This window comes from Nipponia nippon, unplaced genomic scaffold (assembly GCF_047370975.1).
Source record: "Nipponia nippon isolate SJK-2023a ecotype South Korea unplaced genomic scaffold, ASM4737097v1 scaffold_2, whole genome shotgun sequence".
NCBI lineage: Eukaryota > Metazoa > Chordata > Aves > Pelecaniformes > Threskiornithidae > Nipponia > Nipponia nippon.
This window is the reverse complement of record NW_028262336.1, coordinates 28,956,946-28,979,275: the sequence shown is the minus strand read 5'-3', so window position 1 is coordinate 28,979,275 and position 22,330 is coordinate 28,956,946. Positions and strand designations below refer to the sequence as shown.

The following is a 22,330-nucleotide window of genomic DNA, read 5'->3' as shown; positions in this document are numbered from 1 at the left end:
GCTCACCAGTTCCTCTTCCTCGCTGTAACTACTTCCTTTCCGTCACTTACAGTTCTCCTATCGCTTTACGCATTCTGAGCACCCAAGGCACAGGCTGGCGTCTGGCCACACATTTGTTACATCAGCACACACATCCTCATTTCATTTCCCTAATTTCTGTATTAAAATTTAATACAAAATTCAGACAAATAACTAAACCCACAGACCACCTGCTCTCATATTTTCCTAAACAATTCAGAGACAGAAAGCATGTCTCACAGTCAGCACCTGCACGTTGGCAGAGTGCCTTGCTGATGTATATCAGCACCAAATCACAAAACTTTGTACGATTGTAACATTTGGAAACCACCTCAAGCACACGGTGATCATCAGACCACATCATGAGATCACCAGTCAACTGGCTCTGAGCTCCAGAGTGATGCTGCTTACTCAGTAGGGGGTACAGATGCATGGGTTGTGGGCAGGGGTGGGGGGGGATTGAAGCAACTGAGGTTTAGAAGGGGGAACTGATGATTGGCATGTTGAAAAACTGACTCGTATGCTAAATCTTGTGTTTTCTACAGTTTAAACCACCGGACTGTGCAGTCTAGAAAGCCCGGGTTGAGGTTAACAGTAATTTGTGAATGATTGTCATCTTTCATTCATACGGGTATGAGTAACTCATGACATTCCTTGTTAAGGAGCACTGAAGAACCTAGAGGTGACTGGCACAGTCCCAAGCAAGGTAGATTTTTTTCATTCTTATAAAATAATTGACTTCTTTGAATTTAAAATGAATTTAAAAAGTTTTGGTGTGCATCTGAAGGACCATCTCAATAACTCCCAGTTCAACACTGCAAAACCAAGAGACTCAGTGGAGGAAAGGGTAAGGTCATGACTCATGACATTCCTTGTTAAGGAGCACTGAAGAACCTAGAGGTGACTGGCACAGTCCCAAGCAAGGTAGATTTTTTTCATTCTTATAAAATAATTGACTTCTTTGAATTTAAAATGTCAGCTGCACAGTTTTGGTGTGCATCTGAAGGACCATCTCAATAACTCCCAGTTCAACACTGCAAAACCAAGAGACTCAGTGGAGGAAAGGGTAAGGTCAAGGCTGCCCATCCAACTCTGCCTTGCTTCCTCCCTCCCTAATGTGCACTGTGGGACAGTCGTGCAGTCACAATGTCCAGTCTTGTCTCAGAGAAGCCCAGCAGGATGGACAACAGGGCCCAGCTTTTCAGTACGTGTTCAGTAATAGCCCTGGGCCTTCATTGCCCCACACCTTCCAGGCCTGTCATGAAAACAGTTAATAGTTTCATCAAGGGTTTTCCAAGGATGTTCATCACCGTATTATCCATGCATATACATGCCAGGACACTCTAACAGGAGGGAGAAGACACTCAGGGCTGTGGGTGTGCACGTATGTCTGTGGAAGTATGTGCATAGGAAAGGAAAGTCATGCCAGCACCCAGATTTTGTTGATTCTCCTCACATTCCTGCTGGCCAGGGCCAGCGCTCCTCCTGCTGCCTCACTGCCTGGACCACCTTCCTTTCCCTGCGATCCTCTTCTTCGGTCACTACACATTTTGCACCGTCCACGAGAAGAGAGGCAAGGCTTCTCCAGACAACAGTCTCCCCTGCTCCTCAAGACACTTCTGTCTTGTGTGGTGAAGGAGCAAAGGATTTTATGTAGGAAGAAACACCAGCTGCCTCCATGACTAAGACTGCGACTAGCTGGTTTCTGCAAGGTGGTTTGTGACTGGAGTTCGAGCAGCAAACGGACACGTGCCAGAGCTCCCCAACCACATAGCCCAAAGGAAGGCTGAGAACACTTCTGTGTCGTAGCCTTGCGTATTTGTACCTGCTATGAACAGTGTGTGACACCCACAAAGGCCTAGATGGCCATAAAGCCTCTGGGGAGAGGCGACACACTTCCAAAGATCATTAATTCACATAACCAGCCAGAATAAAGATAATCCTGGAAAGGGAAACATTAAAAAAAAAGCCACCAAACCCAAACCTGCAGGTCCTTATCTTCCAGACTTTTCAAATGTAAAATCGCCCTAGCCTCCATCTGTTTCAAGACTACATGAGTCATATCCTTGCTAACTGGAATGCTTAAATTGAGCTTGTTCAGCATTTGTTACGATGGAAGGAAGTTAGTTGGTAATAATAGGAAATGGAAAGCACAGGTCCTGCTTTTTTAAACCCATGTACTGCACTAATTGTTTTCTGAAGTGGTCTGAAGGAAATGCATTTGTCATTGTAGTGGCATGCTTACTTCTGTTAACCTGAACAACCTGGATAACAGCAAGAAACACACTTCGTCTGTGTGACAGACTGTATGTACGTGCTGTGGGCATTTAGCAGCTTCTGTTGTCACCCAAGCCTTTCACATGCCTTTCCTTGCCTCCTGACCACAGGGGAATTGCGAGCAAGAGCCTCAGATTGTGCTGTTGTTTTGCTGAATGCAACTGCAGTTGGCACAGGCTGTAGTCAGAAGTTAGAAAGTTGAACGTTTTATTGGCAGTTGAACTCAAAAGCTGAAACTGGCATCTAAGTTCTTGGGTGAAATACGATGCAAAAACATCTTTGAAATGATTGTATAAAGCACTTCTTCACAGTGCTATACTTACAATGGACCTAGCTAGCAAAACAATTTAAGGGCTCTCCTTAAATAACAGAAGGACACAAATCATATTATCTATTTGGAAAATACAACATAAATATGACAAACAAGTATTTTCTTAAAAGACTTAATTTCAGCTATTGAGTCAGCAGAGCGACACAGTTCAAAGCAATATCTAGAGAAAAATTCAGCATGTCAAAATTGGAGATTTATTGAATATGAAAATGTTTATCATTATTATTCTCTTGATAAAAAAATCAAGAGATGAATGATAGATACAGCAGTTACCTCTCAGAAGGCTGTTCTAGCCATTTTTACTCTTTGCAACATTTGAATGATTTTCTGGGTTATGTTGAGTTTTCTGCATTTTAATTTCACTTGCCTATGAATATTTTTGGAAGATTCCATTTATCTACCCTCCTGTCTTTGAATCCCATTTCGCTGCTATTTTTTCTTTTAAAATTTGTGTTCATGAGATGATACTTCAATTTTTCTTCCTTGGTACTTCTATTTCAGTTTTACTCGTTTCGATTGTGATGCAATTTCTCTGAGTCACGATTCTCAGGCACATGAGCATCCATGCTGGCAGGCAAATATATTGATATAAAGCAGTTATTTTTTACTCTCACCATAACTAAAAGTAGGAGGAAGATTTGATTGCAGATAGCCACAGTCCAGATTAAATACAGATCTCTGACTTCATTAAGAGTTCCATATTTAGCCAGGCTGGTAGCTGGACCACACCACAGATTTGGTGTCTGTACACCTGTAAAAATGTTTCCCAAAGACTTCCATACTGCTCAGTCTTTATAGGTTAGAAAAGCCATATTCCCTGGCTATGCTCAAATTGCTGTGTGTCACAAATGATGCCCAGCTTCCCTTCTCTACACGACTTTGACTCTCCCTCAGGTTTTTCTCAGGGAGTATGATCTGGTATTATTCTGGCACCTAAAACATAATGGCTGCACTTAAATAGAAAATTTCAAGGTGAACAAAGTTATCTGTAAGTAAAGTTCTGCTGTCTGATCCATCTGCATCCAAGGCCAGTCTGCTAATGGAATTATTTTATGTACTTTGTGCAGTTTCCAGTGAATTCACTGAAATCACTAAACAGACTGGCTGACGTTTTCAAAGCTAGATAGAAAAATCTGTGGCTAAATCAACAAATTAATTTTGAAAATGACAATCCTGTTGTTCAAAACATATAAATACAGACAACAATAATATACCCCAGATTCTGCAGTGCCCTATGCTCAAAGCAAAACCCTGAAGCCTGTACAGGGTATGTTTGCCATCAGCACAAAACTCAGACGAGGGTTTTCCAGCACCCCAGGCTTGACATCCCAAGTCGCTTTTATTCGTTATGGTTTTTTTTCTCTCCAACTTTCACAAGATATAGTGAAAATTGGACCCGCAGATAACAAAGTGCTCTGAAAGAGGAACAAATACAGTGTTATACTGCCTGTGGAGCATCCCAGCAGAAAGCCCATGCCTCAGAGTGGTGATTTCCTTTCATGTCTCTGCACCGGCCAGGGTAAGGGACTAAGCAGTGCCAGGCACCTACACTACCCCTGCCCCTGCAGCTCAGGAGGAGAACTGGAGACAAGGCTGTCCTCTGCCGCTGCCTCCTCATACTCTCCTACTGTAATGTCAGGTGCTTGTAGCAATGCGGAGCCTGTTTTCACGCCTGTGCTGCAGAAAATACTGTAGGTAGTTAGCACAGAGAAATTAAGGAGAAGCTTGTATTTTTTTGTCCCCTTTGCTGCTGGAATTACTGGGGAACATTTTGGTGCCAAAAGACTTCCCCAGGAATTGTTCTGATTAACATAAAATCCCACTTTTATAAGAGTTCAGTGATAATAATCAAAGCTAAAGTTCTGGCAGAAACCTTAAGTTCATAGTTTTCAATTATTAAGACACATTTCAGTACTAATGACACATCAAGTTGAATTCCAACCTCATGAAGATGTAACAAGCTGCATCTGTCAAGCAGAGTTAAAAATACAGGGTGATTTAAGAATATTCAGAACATAAAATGGCTTTTCTATATCCGCTTTTAATGAAAAAAATACTGTATGAATAGAAATGGAAGTATAACAAAGAATTTTCAATTGATCTAGGAAAATACAGGGATAAATAGAGCAAGTAAAACTAACATTTTACTTCCAGGTTATTTGTCTATCACGGAACTCCTGTCCCTACTTACAGCCACTTATGTTTCAAAACAGGCCAGAAAATAAGAACAAAATATCCTCACACTACTTTTACTGACATATGCTCAGTTGAAACTATGATGGTAGTATTCATATATTAATTTTTCATTTCTTGCATGCCAAAAAGTACGATAAAAAGACTCTCACGGTATCCTTACGCTCGAGGAAGGAAAGTTTGATCTCATCTGTTTCCTTTTAATTTCATAACTTGCAAATAACTGGCAGTACACTCATTTGATAAAAAATAATTATGTTACTTCAATTTTTAATGTGCAATTTCTCAGACTTTATACAACAATGTAAAGTTGACATGGGATAATAAAGTATAGTTTTTACCCATGAGGAGATCCATTTTAAGATAACTTCCAAACACTTTAGGCATGGGGAAAATATTTTAAAAAATCTTCACCAAACTAAACTTAACATACATGTATTCCATATATTAACATTGTCCCTGTTGTATGCCTTAGTATGGTCCAAATTCCCAACACAGAGACTATTTATATCATTTTCTAGTGTGTCCATATCTTCTTAAATTGGAAGAAATATGTTTAGAAAAGAAACCTGATCTACTAGAACATATAATAGGGATAGATTAACTTCAATTATGTTACTTGAAATAAAATATCCATTATATAATGGATGAAATATCCATTATATTAAGCTACTGGCTGGAAAGCATTAAATCAAATATAGACTTCTACATACTCTGTATCTGTAGTAAAGTATTATAACATATTAAACAGACCTTTATTTTAAAATCTCTTTCCAGCACAGGACCAATCCTGTATTAACTGCCTCACATAAGCTAGTTGAGAGTTATGAGGACCCCTGTCTTTTTTGGTACTGTATTCTGAGCTTTTCCAGTTGCTCTACACACTGCGTCTGGGCCAGCTTCAGCGTTCGGTTCTCCTCTGTCAGTTCTGCGTACTCCTTAGCCAGCTGAGCAGCATCCATGCTTTCTTTTTCCACTTGTTCCAGCCTGGCAATCAGCTCCTTTCTGACAATTATGAAAAAAAAACAAAAATTAAAAATGGCAGTATGCAAAAATTTGTTGTCGTGTCTTAGGTTAAAGCTGGACTATAGGTTGTTAACATAGTATTACTTGAGCTCTTGTGAAACAGAGGCCTAGAAAATTAATTTGTTAGAGTCCTCCTTTTCCCTTTAAAAGATGAAGCTGCCAACATCTCTGATAGGTTTGCTCTTCAGTGACCAAACCTGCAAAATGCTGAGGACCTTCAAGTATCTCTAACTTCAGTGAGAGTTGAACACGCAGTTCACAGGGGAGAATCAAGTCGCTGGAGACCACATGAAAAATAACAATTTAATTTTCTCTTAATACCAAACATATTTGAAAGTGGGCAAGTTGGGTTTTTTTGTTGTTTGGTTGGTTAGCTTTATCAGTAAATTCTGTGAAGGACACCTGGTTTCCTTTTCTCTGCTACAAAGAAAAATTATTCTAGTAAATACTGGGCACGTGAATCTGAACTACATACATCGTTTCTATAAAGTGTTTACGCTCAGACCTTAGCCCTGCTGCTGAGGAAGAGTGATAGAGCTGCAAACCTCACCCCTCCTGGTCTCTTTAAGAGCAGACACAGGAGGATTCAAGCTGTTGCTTTTTTCTGGATGGAGTCACACAGTGCCCTGTATTCCCAGAGCTGGCCAGGAGCTGGAGCCCCCTGTATAGTATCAACCGAAATTACCTCAGCAGAAGTTAAGATAAAAGAGGTCTTAAAACACACTGAAGGCATGAGTAACTCATGGGGTATCTAATCGCTCTCCACTTAGTTACCCAGCAGGCTAGCCTGGCCTCTGTTTATTTTTCCCTTTAAGTCAAATCATTTGTTCACCCCTGCTACAGGAAGCCTCTTCTAAAAGGTTCTTAGTTCTTTTGATCATTCTATCTCAGAGATTAGTTAATCTTTAACGGTTCATAGCCCTGTGACTTTATTTCTCAGTCACGTCAAAACAATGCTTGTAGATCATCAGTGGGAAGATGCAATACCTTCAAAGTGGACAGCTTTTGCTGCAGTCTTTGAAGGAGCCCTCTTGTCAAGCTAGACCAGTGCTTTCAGACAGGGAATTCCTACTCATAGGTCATTCCATCACCACAGGTCAGAGCATTCATGAAATGCTAACGTTTCAGTATTTGCTGATCACTTGCATTACTTACAGCTGCAGAACTAGCACTTACAGCAGCAAAACTGTAAGCACGTGGGTTTTGAAAAACTGGACTATCTGGACTTCTTTTAGGATTAGTTTGATCTTCCTCTGTCTTTACTACAGCTTTCAGTGATAGCACAGTTTGCCCATGGTTTAGCTGAGTGTTTACAGTCACAGTTACTGCAGTTCAAGGAGTCACAAGTTAGAAGAGACCCCCGGCACACTCATTTCTCCCAACTGTGTTTCCCATACAAAAAAATAGAAGGGAAGAGTTAGCAGCCATTACAGCAATTTTAAATCATCCAAACGTTGCGGTATATAGAAACCCTCCTGTAGCTAAAGATGTTGGCTTTGGTTTATATCACTGAAGTAACGCATAGCAGCTATGCTGCAGCAAAGCCTCTTCTCTTTCCTTTCACCAGGTGAAAGGTATATTCAATCAGATCTTTCAGAGAAAATACCAGGTGCATATTTTTGTTCAGCAGATTTCTATTAACGCTTGGTGCAATATAGTTGTAAAAATTTTAAAAGCAGCAAGCCATTACTGGATTCATTTCTCTTTGCTTGGGCCATGCTAGATCAACCAATTTTCAAATTGGCCAAGATGAGCTGATCTTGCTAGACAGTTCAATATTCCAGTTCCTATTAATGGGACTACAGGCCACAAAGGAGTAATTGCATGTATGCTTTAGAGAGTGAGAAATGCATTTAGGGACAATGAGATTTTACAAGTCTAGCAGCTTTAATCACTTCAGTCTCTTAGGGCTTCCTCTTGAAGATTTTTTGTCTCTCAGGACCGAAAGAGAGCTTCAGCAATATTTCTTTGCAATTATTCTACTGATGCAATGCTGGACTAAAGGATTAAATTAAGCTTTTTCAAATTACAGACTGTTGACTCAGAAGTCTTCCAGACAAATTAATTCAAAATCATTCTTCCTTACTTTTTTTACACTTACAAGGTTCTGAAAGGGAGATGCAGTGAACACATTAATGAGTAATCAGCATCTTAAAAGCAGGTAAACCTTTTCCACGGGGACTTTTAGTACGTGTAAAAGAAAGGTACTACTCTATTTGGACTTGAGCCAGGAGCCGCACAGACAGACAGTGTGCAAACTCAGACAGCTCTATTAATGAATGTCAGTCCTGATCTGATAAGATGAGCCTATGTGCAGGCATGGCTTTCGTGCTGCTTTCCAGTAATACTCAAGCAGCACAGATGATAACTTTTTTTTCCCCTGGGATTTAGCTTTGCTATTAAACAAAATATACATGCATTAAGATCAAAACATACTCATTGCTGTAGTCCACTCTCTAGGACCTCCCTCACAGAAAGCAGTTTCCTTGCACTGAGGTAGTACAATTGCCCACTTCTGAGTCAGCAGAACCTACTTATTCCCTTCCCATCAGGATCAACACCTGTTTACAGGGTAGGGTGATGTTTCAGGCAAATACTGCCAGCCTGCCAAAGACATCTAAAATTAGAGTACCAGGGAATTGCTAAATGTTATGAATGGTGTGGTTTACGAAGCTCACAAAAGGATGAGGACAGTAACTAACATTTGCTTCTGATCTAATCCAGGATTTGAACTTAGCTTCCAGAGGTTAAAGAACACCATACTAAGCTCTTGCACCATCTAGCCTTTGTTATGGATGCTTAATAAATAAATAGATCTAGCACTGTGTAATCTGTGTTTTCTGTTAATGGTTACTCTGAGTTTAAATATTAACAGCATTGATAAGGTACTTCCTAAAATGTTGTTGAGGTACTTGAAGCTTTGAGACGATCTGTAATGTACACTTTAAGTGTTCTTTTTTTGGGGAGGGGCTGGGGTGGGAAGAGATCAGTGTGATTTGCATCATAAACCAATAAGCCACAAGCCATACCAGAGCAGGAGAAAAACCCAGCATGGTCTTAGAGAAATTATTTCTCTTGTCCTGGCCTTAATGACTGACCATGCAGAGAACAGAGTTCCTTTACCGTAATATTCACAATTAATAAATACCAAGAAAAGTGACAGATGAAGCAGATAAATCTATCTGGAGATAAGTGTATCTGCAGATGGACTGGACTCAAGGAAAACAGCTTCCACAGTGCAAAGAGGCAGACTTGTCTTTCCCCCATTGTGAACAATGTATTCAGGATCATGCATCTGTGGTACTACACATTTCTTCCCAGCTAACGTTTTTGTGTGTTCTGGTGGCCATAAAGTAATTTACTCTTCCCATATTTGACATGGCTTTCACATCAGGAGTAATCATGAAACCCTGTAAGGTAATTGCTGTCTGAGGAGACTGCCCTTGTGTGTCCAAAGTCTACTACTTCATTTTTAAAACAATGAGACAGCCTGTTTTAATGTAAGTGAAAATATTTCTTGGATGCCAGCACATAAAAGGTCCATAAGTATTCATCACTGCAACAGGGCAAGTTGAGGTTTCTCTTTGTATTAGGAAAGCTGTAATTTCCACTATTCGGCAAGTAATGCGTATTTTGGATACACGTGAGATGATGAAAAATCAGGTCTAGAATGGGAAAATTATTAAGATAAAAGATTGCCTTTATGGTTTACACCAATTTTTTCCTGCAGTACCTGAAAGTCTGAAGACTACTTGTCTTAACAGTGTTGGGAAAGACACTCCAGAAATAGTGTACCTGGAGAAACCATCCGGACTTGAGACCTTAGAAACAGTCCTACGGTCATAAGAGCATGCAAAATCATATGGAAGGATCCCACAAAATTAATCAGACATCTCCTATCTACTGTACTATGTGTAAAAGAAGGAAAAGAAATCATATGCATGGCAAAGAAAAGGAGTGATCCTAAACCAGGTGGTGGTCAAATGATATTTTCTGTAGAGTTATATTAGAATTGTCTGGGGGAGGAAAAAGAGAAAAACAGCCAGGGCTAATAATATAAGATATAGCTAGCAACCATGGCAACTCTAATATTTAACTACATAATCCAGGGTCATTATCTAGTAATAGCAATATAACAAGTGCTCAAAATAACCAGCCATCCCATCCCTTTCACCCAAACTTAGATACCCAAAAACATCTGTTATGGAAATACATGTGTGTTTCTGGAACATAAATTAAATTACATTCTATGACCTAAATGTGGTGTGTTCTTGCTTCCACACCCTTTTCTTTCTTTTCAATCATGTCTCCCATTCCAGAGTGATTTTGTCCCTTGTACTACATAGTGCTGGCATAATTGGGAAGAGTTTGAGTGAAGACAGCAAACAAAGCTATGATGATTTATATTAGGAAAAAAAATCTACCCAATGTTCTTTTCAATTCTTTCTATTTCTTGCTTCCTTTTGTTTGTCTTTTTCCTGAGTAACTTCTTTTCCCCTTCTTATTGGCTTTGTCCTTTGATTTTCCCTTTTTTGAACCTGCAGCCTCCCCTTCTCCCTCACATTTCCCATTTTCCTGTGATATAGTTGGTCTCTTCTCTCCCACTCCCAGCCTACTACATTCTCTTGCCATCTACATTGCATACAAGAGAAAGGGGCAAACAAACTCTGTTCTTGCCCTGATGAAAAGCAACCCTTCTCATTTCACATCACTGACTTCCTATACTTTGGCCATACTTGATCTTCACACTACAGGGAAAGATAAGTCAAGCTTAGCAGAATTAAAAGCCTTTGAAAAGTTGCAAAAGAGTAAATGTTTCTGACTATTTTAAAACAACGTTATTCAACTTTCTATTTCTTAAAGATGCCTCCTTTAGAAATATACCTGCATGTATTATTTCATGATTAAAAGGTTACAGTGAACTTTGGAGGTTGGAACAAAAATTGTTTAAAGTCAAATGAATGCTATTCCATTTTTTGTTTTACTGAAAAGCTCCAATATCTGTACAGACATTTATGTCAAGTTAACTTAACATTATTTCTTCCTCCTAGCCAACAAATCAAAAATATTTGCTCAATCCATTTCCTGATCTTTTCCTGACGATCATTGTCTTCAGTATTCTGTGTGCACGGTGTACTACCAGTAGGCACCCGCAGGTGCAGGCACTGCCAGGTGGGACTTGACATTTTCACTCCACAGGTGAGTTGATCTGTGGAGAGGAGGTTCAGAGCACTGGCAGGGGCACCATCCAAAGCACTTCTGGTTGCCTTTGGTAAAAATGTACACTGAAGAACACTGCACAAATCGTTTGTTCCCATTACAAGGGACAAAACTCTATCTTTGCCCATTTTATCAAAATAATATTTAAAAGAAATAGACAATAGATAGCAGGTGTATTAGGCAATTGTGAATCTTTATTTCCATACATTCGAATTCAAATGTAGAAGAGATAAAGACACCGCCAACAGGGCTAAATTTCAGAAAGCTGTAAACAACTCCATCTTTTCAATTTGCTTATAACTGCTTTTGAGGCTTTTAAAAGCTGCGCGTCTCATCAGACTTTTTAGGAAAGTCAAAGCATCCTTCCCTTCTGAGAATGGAATATTCAAAACGCATGCCACCCCAGCCAGTGTAATCCACTCTTCTCCTCTTCATTCAGCATATGCTACACACAAACTTCCTTTAACTTTCAAACTGTAACTGTTGAGAACGTTTTTAGGTACAAATCAGTGATCACTAGACCAAAACTCTCTTTTACTTCTTGCTTACTCCTTCACCTCCACACTTGTACTCCCTTTCTGTCTAGTTTTATATAAAAATCAAGGTTAATGTGTTCAGGTTGTGCATGCTTATATGTGTGTAAAGGTATATGTGTCCTAATAAATTTTTAATCCACCTTCCAATTTCAACCAAACTTCATGTGCTGAAGAGGTTCCAGTTAGTTTCTGGAAGGTTTTATAAAAACAGACTGCTATAGAAAGGAAATACACCCTAAAGGGGAAAGGTAGTATCATGAGACCTCCTCCAAAATACTACAAAATGGAGAATCTACCTGGAGGGAGGGATCGTAAATAGCTCCCATCTGGAGGAAAAAAGCTTCAGTTGGCACTTGCAGCTTTTTAAACCTCAAAATTCTGTTACTATCACATTGCACCAACCTGTAGGAAATTAAGCATCTTCAATCCCAGTGCTTATAGGACGACTTCTTCAGATTAAGAGATCTGGAAGGTGGTGAAAGGTGCTGCACTGACATTTGTCATGTTTAGACATTTCACAGCTACACAGCATATGAATATCTAGGCCACAAATATGTAATTAGAAGGCACATAAGAATCACAATAATATAATTCTATTTGCTGCCTTATTCAGCCACTCTTGTTTTAACATATGTTTACTGGGGCATGAAATCTTCTGTCCACAGAAGAGGTTCAGCAAAGGTAGCAGTGGTGGAAGCTTCCTCATATTGTTCCACTGTTGACATCCACTGGTGGAATGAAGGAAAATGCCAGCCTGAAGCCCCTTAATTCATCCAGGATAACCACTGCTGAGAGGCTGACTTCTGGGCTCAGAGGCTGATTAGGATAGTTTTGAGCTCAGGTAAACAATTTTGTGCATGTATCTGCTATTTCCAAGGAGCAACATATTTCTGTTTAGCTAGTACTACAGATGCCATAGATAAACGGAAATGCATTCAAACAGCATTTTTTTTTCCTTCTAGTAAATGCAAAAATACATATGTGAGTCTAGTTTTCAAGGGCTCCAAGCTTACTTCATAAATGTGCATAACTGATTCAGGGATGTGTCAGTAATAATAATGCATTTATATTAGTAGACTCTAAAAACCGAATGATCTAAGGCTACCTTTTGAGTTTATACATCTAAAATTAAGCACTTAAACAGCTATTTAATATTTTATATTCAGTTTGAATTTTCAGAGAAGACAAATACACAGAGTTTCCACTGAATTCATTTGGTTGCTAAATACACATGTAAGCAGCTTATATTAGACAATCAAATTTCACAAATCATTGCAAAATTATTTGAATTAATTATCTTCTCTACATCTTTTTAAAAACATCAATTACTTTTGACTGGCCAAGTTTAATTAATGATGAATCAAATGCAAACAATGGGACAATGTAGTGTTAATCTCTTCTGGTTATTTTTTCTTCTTTTTTAACTTTTGTGCCAATCTGTCAGCAACTGAGTGCCGTGCAGGTCCTACAGTGGAAGGGGGTTTGTAGTGGGAAACAGCAACTAGTTGTGACACTTCAGGCAACAACCAACTATATTGTGCCTGTAGCCATCAACCCCGAAAAAGACAAGTCTCACTTTCTTACCCTGCATAGTCTGGATTCAAGGAGATCTTTGGCTTTCTTACTTGTAAGACTACATGATTTCACCAGTTTCCCTCATATCAGCTTGCTTCTGCAGCTGAAGACTCCCATGGACGCAAACTTGAATGAACTGCATGGTCAGCTGTGCGAAGATTGCTATGAAACAGATACAGTGGTCCACCTTCTACTCAAAGCCCACTCTGCAACAGAGCTCTTTTGACCTCTGTTACTATATTACAAATGTTTCTGGTCAAGCAGCATTTGAAAGAATGATGGTGTGGTCTTCGTTTTCACAAGAAGTCTCAAAGATCGACACTGAGGTAAGTCTCCCTGAGGAAGGCAACACTGATTGAAGTCACCTTCAGTGTGAATGTAAAAATAAAACAGCATTTGAAAGGTTACTCAGCAGTAACTGTTATTCCTTGGGGTTGATTGTCTGTTAAAAAATTTCACTACTCACCCTCTATCCTATCTATCTCTGAATTTCTTTTTCGGGTTTCTTGTGGAAAGGGACCGAGAGTCAGAGTGCACTTTGCCACTTAATAGTCATGGAAAGATGACAGGGGTATGAGTAAAGGCCATAGACAAGAAAAAAAGTCTCCAGCTTGGATATGAACATCTAAAATGTCAATGTACGTAGAGACAATGCACCTCACAGAAAAATGTTTACTAATATTGTTAAGTATTCTAAACCTGAGGATCCATTACGTTCTTCATTAAAACATGTGAAGTTAAATTGAAAAAAAAAAATCCATAAAACTAAAAAGGGGACTTGCACCAGCTGAACTAGATTGTTATATGACCTGGAGGCTGTCAATGAAGGTTTTAAGGGACATCCGTATAACTGAGAGCCCAGAGCTAGAACAACTCTGTGTCCTTAGTGGTCCCAGTTGATCCTATGGACCAACGGCCTAACTGTTGTGCTGTACTGTGACTGTCAGGCAGAGGTATAAGGTCAGAAAATATCATGTGAAACCCTCATGTTTAAAATAGGATTTTACAAAGAGAATATACAACAGTAAATACTTCGGGAAAGTTACTCACTTTCTTTCTTCCAGCAGAGCAATTTCTTTCTTGACCTCATGGTACTCTTCTGCTATTTTGCAGTGCTGTTTGTACACCTGCATAGATTCCTTAGAGTCATGACAAGGAGGCAGTGGCTTTGAGAAAAGAAGAAAAAAATAGATACATACTGCTTTTTGAATGAAATATTAGAAAAAAACACATACTTTGAAAGATACAATATTTATCTTAATTCCTGTGAGAATACTTGAAGAATTTTTTTTTCAGCCTAACTGCAGAATACAGCCAAATATTCCTAGTGATGGCCTTTCACAAAGGGAAAAAAACACTTCCCTGCTTAAGAATATGCATAAGCTTTCAAACCCTTAAGGATTTTCAGACCTTTCCTTGTCAACCTTGCAAAGTATCCCTAAAGATTCTTCAAAAAAAGATTTCTCCCTTACCTCCCTCTTCTCCAGCTATAGTGATATAAGAATGCTAAAGTTGATGCATTGGTCAGACGCATAAAATACATAAGCATGTTTTCACTTTAGAAACTGCAGCACTGAGCAAAAGGGTAATTTGAGTGCAAACAAGCTCTTTTTCTCCAATTCTGCAAGATGAGAAGAAAAGACATGGAAAGCTATTGACTAAACACTCTTGTTTTCATAGATGCAATGCATCTTCCAGCTTATTACTAAATGGGATAGGACCGTGAACTGGGACACTGGGGCTGATTCTGCTGGACTCAACAGTTTTACTGCTGACTCCAGTGCAGCCAAGATTTCATGATGGTTTCTATCCCAGCAATGCCTCAAGCTGTAAGTAGTTTGCTCAATATCATACTCAATTTTTCTCCATCTCTATTTTCTGTAGAAGAAGGGCACTTACTTAGTTAGCAGAAATGTTATAAGAGTTAAATCAGCTATATTTGCAAAGTGTTTTAAATTTCCATGAGAGGTGCAGGTGAGACCGAGAGTTGAAGGATGACAGCAATTAAAAAAAATCGGATAAGAAAAGACAGACTGAGGGCAAAAGCACTGTAGATCCTAACCTAAATACCGACATTATTGCAGTAAGATTTTCATTTTTTTTTTCAATGCACACTGGAGGTAATATATATGGCAAATAAAACCACTCTGTCCTGAGACTCCCATATGAATTTCAACGAAGATCTTGAAAATAGTTTGGTTAAATGTCGGTGCTTTTTGTTCCTTAAAAAGAATGCAACTTAATTTAGGCTTCAGGCTTGACTGTCACATTTTGGCCATAATACTTTCAGGAAGTGTAGTATTTTTAAGTTATTAGCCATGAATCAATTGACTGTAAATGAACTCCAAATAGCATGCTTGAGCCACCTGTTTGAAGCAAAAGGAAGCACTTAAAATAGTTCCTTTACTGTCCAGTTAAAGAACATCCAATTGCCTTTCACAATAGAATTAGATTATTTTTTATTTCTTGTTGTCCTACTTTGACTCTTCTCTGTAGTATAATATTCCTTCAATGATATTGTCAGGAAAAGAAAAGCACAAGTCTTCAGACTTTTCCTATTTACGATCTTGTAAACCTTTGTTTTAGCTAAACTAGAAATTTAAATTTTACTAAACATATTCAGAGACAAAGATAAAAAATATTTTTATCCAGAAGGCAGGGTAAGTTGGCTTCAGATGTACCCCAATGCACAGATGTAACTAATGTATGGACCTTGCAAGTACTTGTAGATGGTATGTGGTTCTTTATTGAATTTTAAAACAGACACTCGTTTTCCATGTTCTAAAGGTAAAAATGCTGTGGCAGAATTGTTTCATAACACATTGTTTTATTCTCTCTGAGCTTGGAGAATTTGGGACCCCAGGGAAAGGGCAGTCCATTACTTGATGAATGTAGTCCCTAGGAAAGGGCTTTTAATTGCATTTCAGTGCGGATGAGCAATAGCACCATTCATATAGCCACCCAAATAATAAGCATAAATTTAACAAGACAGAATATAGAAGTCTTAGTGCTCTAATCCAAGAATGCAAGGGTGAGCCAAAGTAGCATCTCTGGTATCTACCAGAGATCAGCAAACAACAAATGCGTCACAATAAAACAATTTTGAACAGTACCCAGGGGGAAAGTCCCCAAACAGTGATACTTCAAAACAAAAAAACAACTTGCTTTTGCTTCCAACTTAGTTTCTGCAAATCTAGCTGGTTTAAACCAGTTTAAAAATTAAAGCAGCATTCAGTTTCTATATTCCAGCTTCCCACTCAAAAGATATATATAGAGAGCTAAAAATTACCTAGTCATGCTGAGACTTAGTATCTAATTCCCACTTAGAACCAGTTGCTGACTTTCAAACCCCTTCCTATCATTGTTTCCTCTTCAGTGTCATTTTTTCTTACATTGATATTTTATCACTCAAAATAAACTGACAACAAAAGATACAATCAGTTTACTAATATTCTGTTCATACAATTCTTTTCAATCTTGTCTGATGCTATTAAGCACTATATCAAGCACTTTTTAAAATTTTGAGTGTATTTTTACTTTAAAATGTGAATTTGATTATGTTTTTATATGATTAGATGACTGGACAATTTGGTTTTCTTCTGTAATTTTGAAGTTTCTAAGAAAGCTTTTGGAGATAGTACCTACAGTGTCCATGAGTAATTTGTGGCCAGCAGGACATGAAACAGGCTTATGCATTCATTATTTAACAAACACCTGTACTGCAATCACAAGAAAAAATGGAGACACACAATTCTGGTCAGTTCTTTGCTGCACACCAGAAAATGCAAGCCAACACAAAAGCACAGAGAAATTATTTTACCCCTTTCTAACAGTGTACTTTTTTGACATAGACAAGAGTGCAAAGAATTAACGATAAATCTGTTCCCACCAAGAGAAGCATTTTCAGAAGATGGCAGGGCAAACTCCTGAAAAACAAATGCAGAAACAGGGGCACAACTTGCTTGTTCCAAAGGGGTAACTCCAACTAGCCAGCAGACATTTACAGTATTAACACATTTCCACAGAAAATAAAAAAATAGCAGAATAGTTAAGTTACTGGACTAGCCCATACTCATCCAAATGGGAATGGGAGGAACCTGCAAAATCAGCAAGTCCAGTCCCCTGTTATCACAAGCAAATCCTGGAATTCACAGGCTTGCCCAGTTCTGTCTTAGAAAAACTGAAGTCCCCTGCCTCAGTTTTAAGACTGGCCCAGAGCCTCACCAAAGATTAGAAACTTTTTTGTCATTTCCAGTTTGGTTTTGTTGAAGACAGGTTTGTATACTCTTCTATTGTGCCAGTGCTATCTTTCATTCAAATGGCGTTTCTTTGTCCTACCTGTTTTACCCTTGAGATGTACTTACAGAGGGCTCTCATATACTTTCCAAGACCTATGTCTTGGTAAAGCTGCATTCCTCTAATCCATCCTAGATGAAATTTCCATTTTCCCTAGCTTATCCAAGTGTTCTTTCTCTGCTCCCCATTCCACCTGGAATGACTTTTTTGAATGTCTGTGGACAGGCCATGGGAAGTGTTGCAAATGCTACCCTGATGGCATTCCCGTGGCAGCGTAAAAGAACTGGAATTCCCAGTAGAAAGCACTTTTCTTCCATGAATTCTGTATATTATTTTTTTGGTAAGAGTTGCTAGTTTACCTGGGTGACTAATTACAACAGGCCTTAATAGAGGTCAATTTGTAGTATATATTTTTTTCACTCAGAAGCCAACACCCATACTTTAATTTCTCCTTAGGACAGCCCGAGCTTGTTACTTCATGAAGTATCTTGCCCATCCATAAATTAATATATATAAAAGCATACCTGCTACATAAGCAGAAAACAGCCCTGCCAAAGATAGTTATATTTAATGGCAACAGTTGCTACTTTTAATCCCTCTTATTTCAGGCTTCAGTGTCATCCACCCTCATTTTCCTGTCCTGGCAAAATATGCGCACACAGCATCTCTGATTTTGTTCACAAAGCTAGTACAAAAGCTACAGCTTTCAGTGATGCTAGTGCTGTCTATCCTACTATGCCCGATTTTCAACAAGGTCTGATATTTTCCTTGTATTTTGTCGAATAACTCACTGTGACGTTGACAAACTTTCTACGGAATCCAGCAAGTAGACACTAAGAGATCCTGTTATAGGCTATTCTGTAACTGCACATACGTATGTACATCTTCAGAAGACACATGCACTGTCCATTTAGATTTTTGTTTGGAACCCAGATATGAAAGATATGGGAAGATGATATGCAAAGGCCGTTCATGAAGAAATAGACAGAGCCTGAGTGGTTCTGCCTGTTTTTTAAGACAGGTTGAAGGAGCTGTTTTAATTAAAATCTTTGCTGGGGCACACAAAAGGACAGCTTTCAGTATTTTTTTTTTTACTTCACTCACATAACAAAGCGTGTTTTGCCTTGCCATATGAATATCAGCATTCCATATCCGCAAAAATTGTATAGTTGACAGTGTTACCCAAGTGTTCAAAAAGTTTAAAACAGTTTATTTTTTAATTCACCTTCATTTGTTTGCATTTACTTTTTGGTTCTACTGTGAAAAAAGAGGAAGATTTTCTCCTGAAAAGGTTGAAGTTTAAAGAAAAAATGGTATAACATAGTTTTGCCAGCTGAGCTTGTGGACTCGTCTAGAAGGCAGTCTTTAGCACTGGTCTAATTAAAGAGTGGTGTCTGACTTTTTGTAAATTTGGAAATTTTCAGCTAAACTATTCTGGAAAACCAGAAAGTTCAGTGCCAATATTTAGCATGTGGCCCATGCTCATTATATGGCCTTGTGTACTCTTCCATGATGGAAGAAACCACATTATTCCAAGCAAAAGTGAGAGCTACACATTGCAGCTACTTTTTGTTCTGCAACTGGAACTCTTCAACCAGTTTCAGATATCTAGTCTAGGATATATCTACTCTGTTCTAGTTTTATTATGAAAGTAAGTGGTTCTCTTTCCTCCAGACAATTCAAGTTGACTGGATGGGAGCAATTGAGTATTTTGCTCTCCTTTCCTGAAAGATTTTCCATGCTTTTCTAAGCTTAGTATGATGCTCTGACTTTGTAAACATCCATGTCTTACATAATCTAATACAAGATCATAGTTATCTCAGCAGCATTACAGGAGACTTACCAAGTTCATAGGCAATCAAATGTAATTATAGAGTACCACGGTACTCTAGGAATTCTCTTGGAATAATGCATATTAAAAAAATACAGCATACCCTTTAAAAATATAGTATACTTTTAAACTTTCTAAAATAATTCGTGTGTGTCTAACAAGAGTCTTGGCAGTCAGTAGAAGCAATAGTTCCATTGTTAAAGTTCCAGAGTAAACAAGGTTTCTACTAAATGTTCATATCACACACATCAAACTGTCCCTTTCGTAATATTTTCATTACTTCTTTTGTATAGACATTTCCCACTAGAGCATGAAAAACTACCCCTTGACTTAACAAACTGGTATTATAAATGGTTGGAGCCTTTTCTCTGTTGCAGCAATTTTACGGTCATCTAACTCCGTTGATCTCAACATATTCATAATATAAAGTATGACATAAATGCTTCTCTCAAGCTCACGATTTCATGAGATTATAAAGAATTACAGAATTCCCTGTGCATCCATACGTGACTCATGTTCTTCCCTCTTCAAGATCAAACTCCCAGCTGGAATAAAGACTTTGACAGAGAAGAGGGAGATGAACTGAGCAAGTCACAGGAAATACTGGAACAGGACAGAAAGCACACAGGGCATAGTAATGCGGGTACTTAACACTAGATACCTTCCTCTATATTCAGTGACCTAAACAACAAGGCCTTAGATGCTGATGTAGGTGTCTAAATATAGCAGATAACCCGTAGTAGAGTGTCTGTCAGAGGCGCCACCACCCACTATGCAGCTAATCAAGGAAGTGCCTTCCAAGGCCCAGTCCAACTTTTATACGAGGCAAAGGTTAACGTTTCCCAATAACAAACTGACAAATGTAGTAAGCCTACCCTCGCTGTGCTACCCACTACATTGCTCACGCAAGGGGCGGGGGGAAATGACACTGAAGCCCAAATAAGCAAGTGCTTTAGCCTCATTCAAAGTGTTGCTCATCAGTGAGAAGAGAATAATTTCCAATACTGCAAACAAAGGGAACTGAAAGCAAGAAGTTTATTAATATGAGCTTTGTTTCACTAGTAGCATATCAGGAACTTATTTGTAGGTTTTTTAATAATAAAGCTGCAAAAGAGACCAGGCTTTTCCTGCATATAGCTGTTCTCATATGTAGGGCTTTTGTGTCTGGTTGACCATACATTAATTTTTTTTTTTTTTTAAGTTAAAAAAAAAAAAAGGCAAAATTTTGAGTTAGAGAATTGGTATTATTTTCTTACAAATTGCTTCTTGGAATTTCTTCCTCTCAGAGTAGTAGAAAAATGTAACGTTCAGAAAGGTAATTGGAAAAGACAACATTTTTGATCTGAACCTAGCTAGTAGATCAGAACACTAGACTGATAATTATTATTTTTCAGAAAGAAGCTGTAACTTTCAACTAGGATTGTCCTCTAGTAAGAGTCCTTACAGAGAATTAGGTATTTGTGGTTAGTCTCCTAGAAATACCTTTTCTCCAGCCAATCCTACCTGTACCTCTGTAAAGTCAGTTGGCACCGGTGCTTGGACAGCAGGGTTTATTACCCTGTCAGGGGGAGGCTGCACTGAACTTTGCCCTGCCATCGGATACCGGTGCCCAGGGAGTAGGTATGGTAGGATCGTGGTAGGAAAAGTGGGAACACTGGGTAATTCTGCTCAAACAGCCAAGTTGTCTGCCAGGGCCTAACATAGAAGGACAAGGGCTTGAAGCCTAAAACAGAGGTGCAAATTGCTTGGTACTCAGGCTGTGGTCTGCTGCCTGCATGCATAAAATTCTAAGGCTCTGATTTTCCAAGTCACTTGGTGAACTTACATAGCTTTAAAGCTGCTTTCAAAATCCAACCCGAAGATCAGCTAATTTGGCATTTTTGTTTGTTTGTTTTTAAAACAGGTTTCAAAATTTTCCTTTGTATGTTTGAAAGCTGAAAAGTTATTACTTTTTTTTTTTTAAAGTGCCTATTATTATATAGCCACCTACCCTGCATTTATAGTTTGCTTCTTTAAATACAATACAAATGTTTTTGACTGTATTTATGGCATGGTGATGAAAATCTTGTGGCTCTAGATGTGATATTTTTATTATGAAAATATGTACCGGCACTCTTACAAATTCAAGCATTTCAGGCTGCTATGCCACAGTTGATTAAAGGGTTCATTTACATGACACTTCATGTGTGCTGCTTTATACTAGCTAACTTTGGGATAAAGAAAAGCATGGATGGAATGACAAGGGACACCACCATTCAGTACTTCTGCAGGTCCGGGTGAAGCCCAAGTTGTAGTTTGCTTCTGTAACACAGGAGCTACCTGTTTCAAAGCTGGTATGGTTACGTTAACATAAATTGCAACCACATGCTATATAGGGCTGACACACCCTTAGCAGTTTGGATTATAGCAATTTATAAAAGTAATTAATAAGAAAGTGTAACTAGGTAAAATATAACTTTGTTACAGTTATTTCTTATTTGAAATTTTAAAGCAGTATAAACATAATTACATTAAATAGTTATAACTTTAAGCTGTGATCCAAATTGACAAAAGAAAGGAAATTCAAGTTTTCACTGCTAAAGCTAAATGCCCTGTTACCTCTGCATCAGCTCAGAACCCTGTGTTGACTGAACTGCCTCCGGTTGAACATAAAGGCATCTAAATATAAATACGCACGTAAACTTGAAAAGCTAAAGGATGAAGCGCTACCACTAACTTTATACTTTTGAGTGGTTGAGACAGCCAGATAGTCCTCATAAGTTATCCTTTCAACTACCTCAGTATTACCAAAAAAAGTTTCTGAAGGATAATAAAAAGAACATTATCTGAATCAAAGCCTTTGACTGTTTCTTTGAATTTGTTATCATATGGAGATCGTGAGAGTAAAGGAAGGTTCTCTTGAAAAAAATGTCAGGTACTTAACAGACCAAGAGGGTGTACTTAGTGGAATTGCTCTAGTACGTACTTAAAAAACTTTTACTGAAGGGCTATTATTTATCCAGCAGATGAATGCTTCCAGAGGAGCAA

At 38.5% G+C, this 22,330-nt stretch overlaps 1 protein-coding gene across 13 annotated transcripts in view; it reads right to left on the bottom strand.

The window, feature by feature from the left end:
• Window positions 1-2,797: 2,797 nt before the first annotated feature.
• MAP3K7CL (MAP3K7 C-terminal like) overlaps window positions 2,798-22,330 on the bottom strand; it is a 41,927-nt gene continuing 22,394 nt past the window's right edge. For 12 of the 13 annotated variants that reach the window (XM_087759119.1, XM_087759125.1, XM_087759126.1 and 9 more), the window contains 2 exons: window positions 14,227-14,342; window positions 2,798-5,824 (listed from right to left, as the gene is read on the bottom strand). In XM_087759119.1, coding sequence (XP_087615245.1) covers window positions 5,644-5,824; window positions 14,227-14,342 — 297 coding nt within the window. In that variant the 3' untranslated portion in view covers window positions 2,798-5,643. Of the gene's footprint in view, window positions 5,825-11,239; window positions 13,339-14,226; window positions 14,343-22,330 lie in introns of those variants that run through there. The other variant, XM_087759116.1, reaches the window with a different exon arrangement.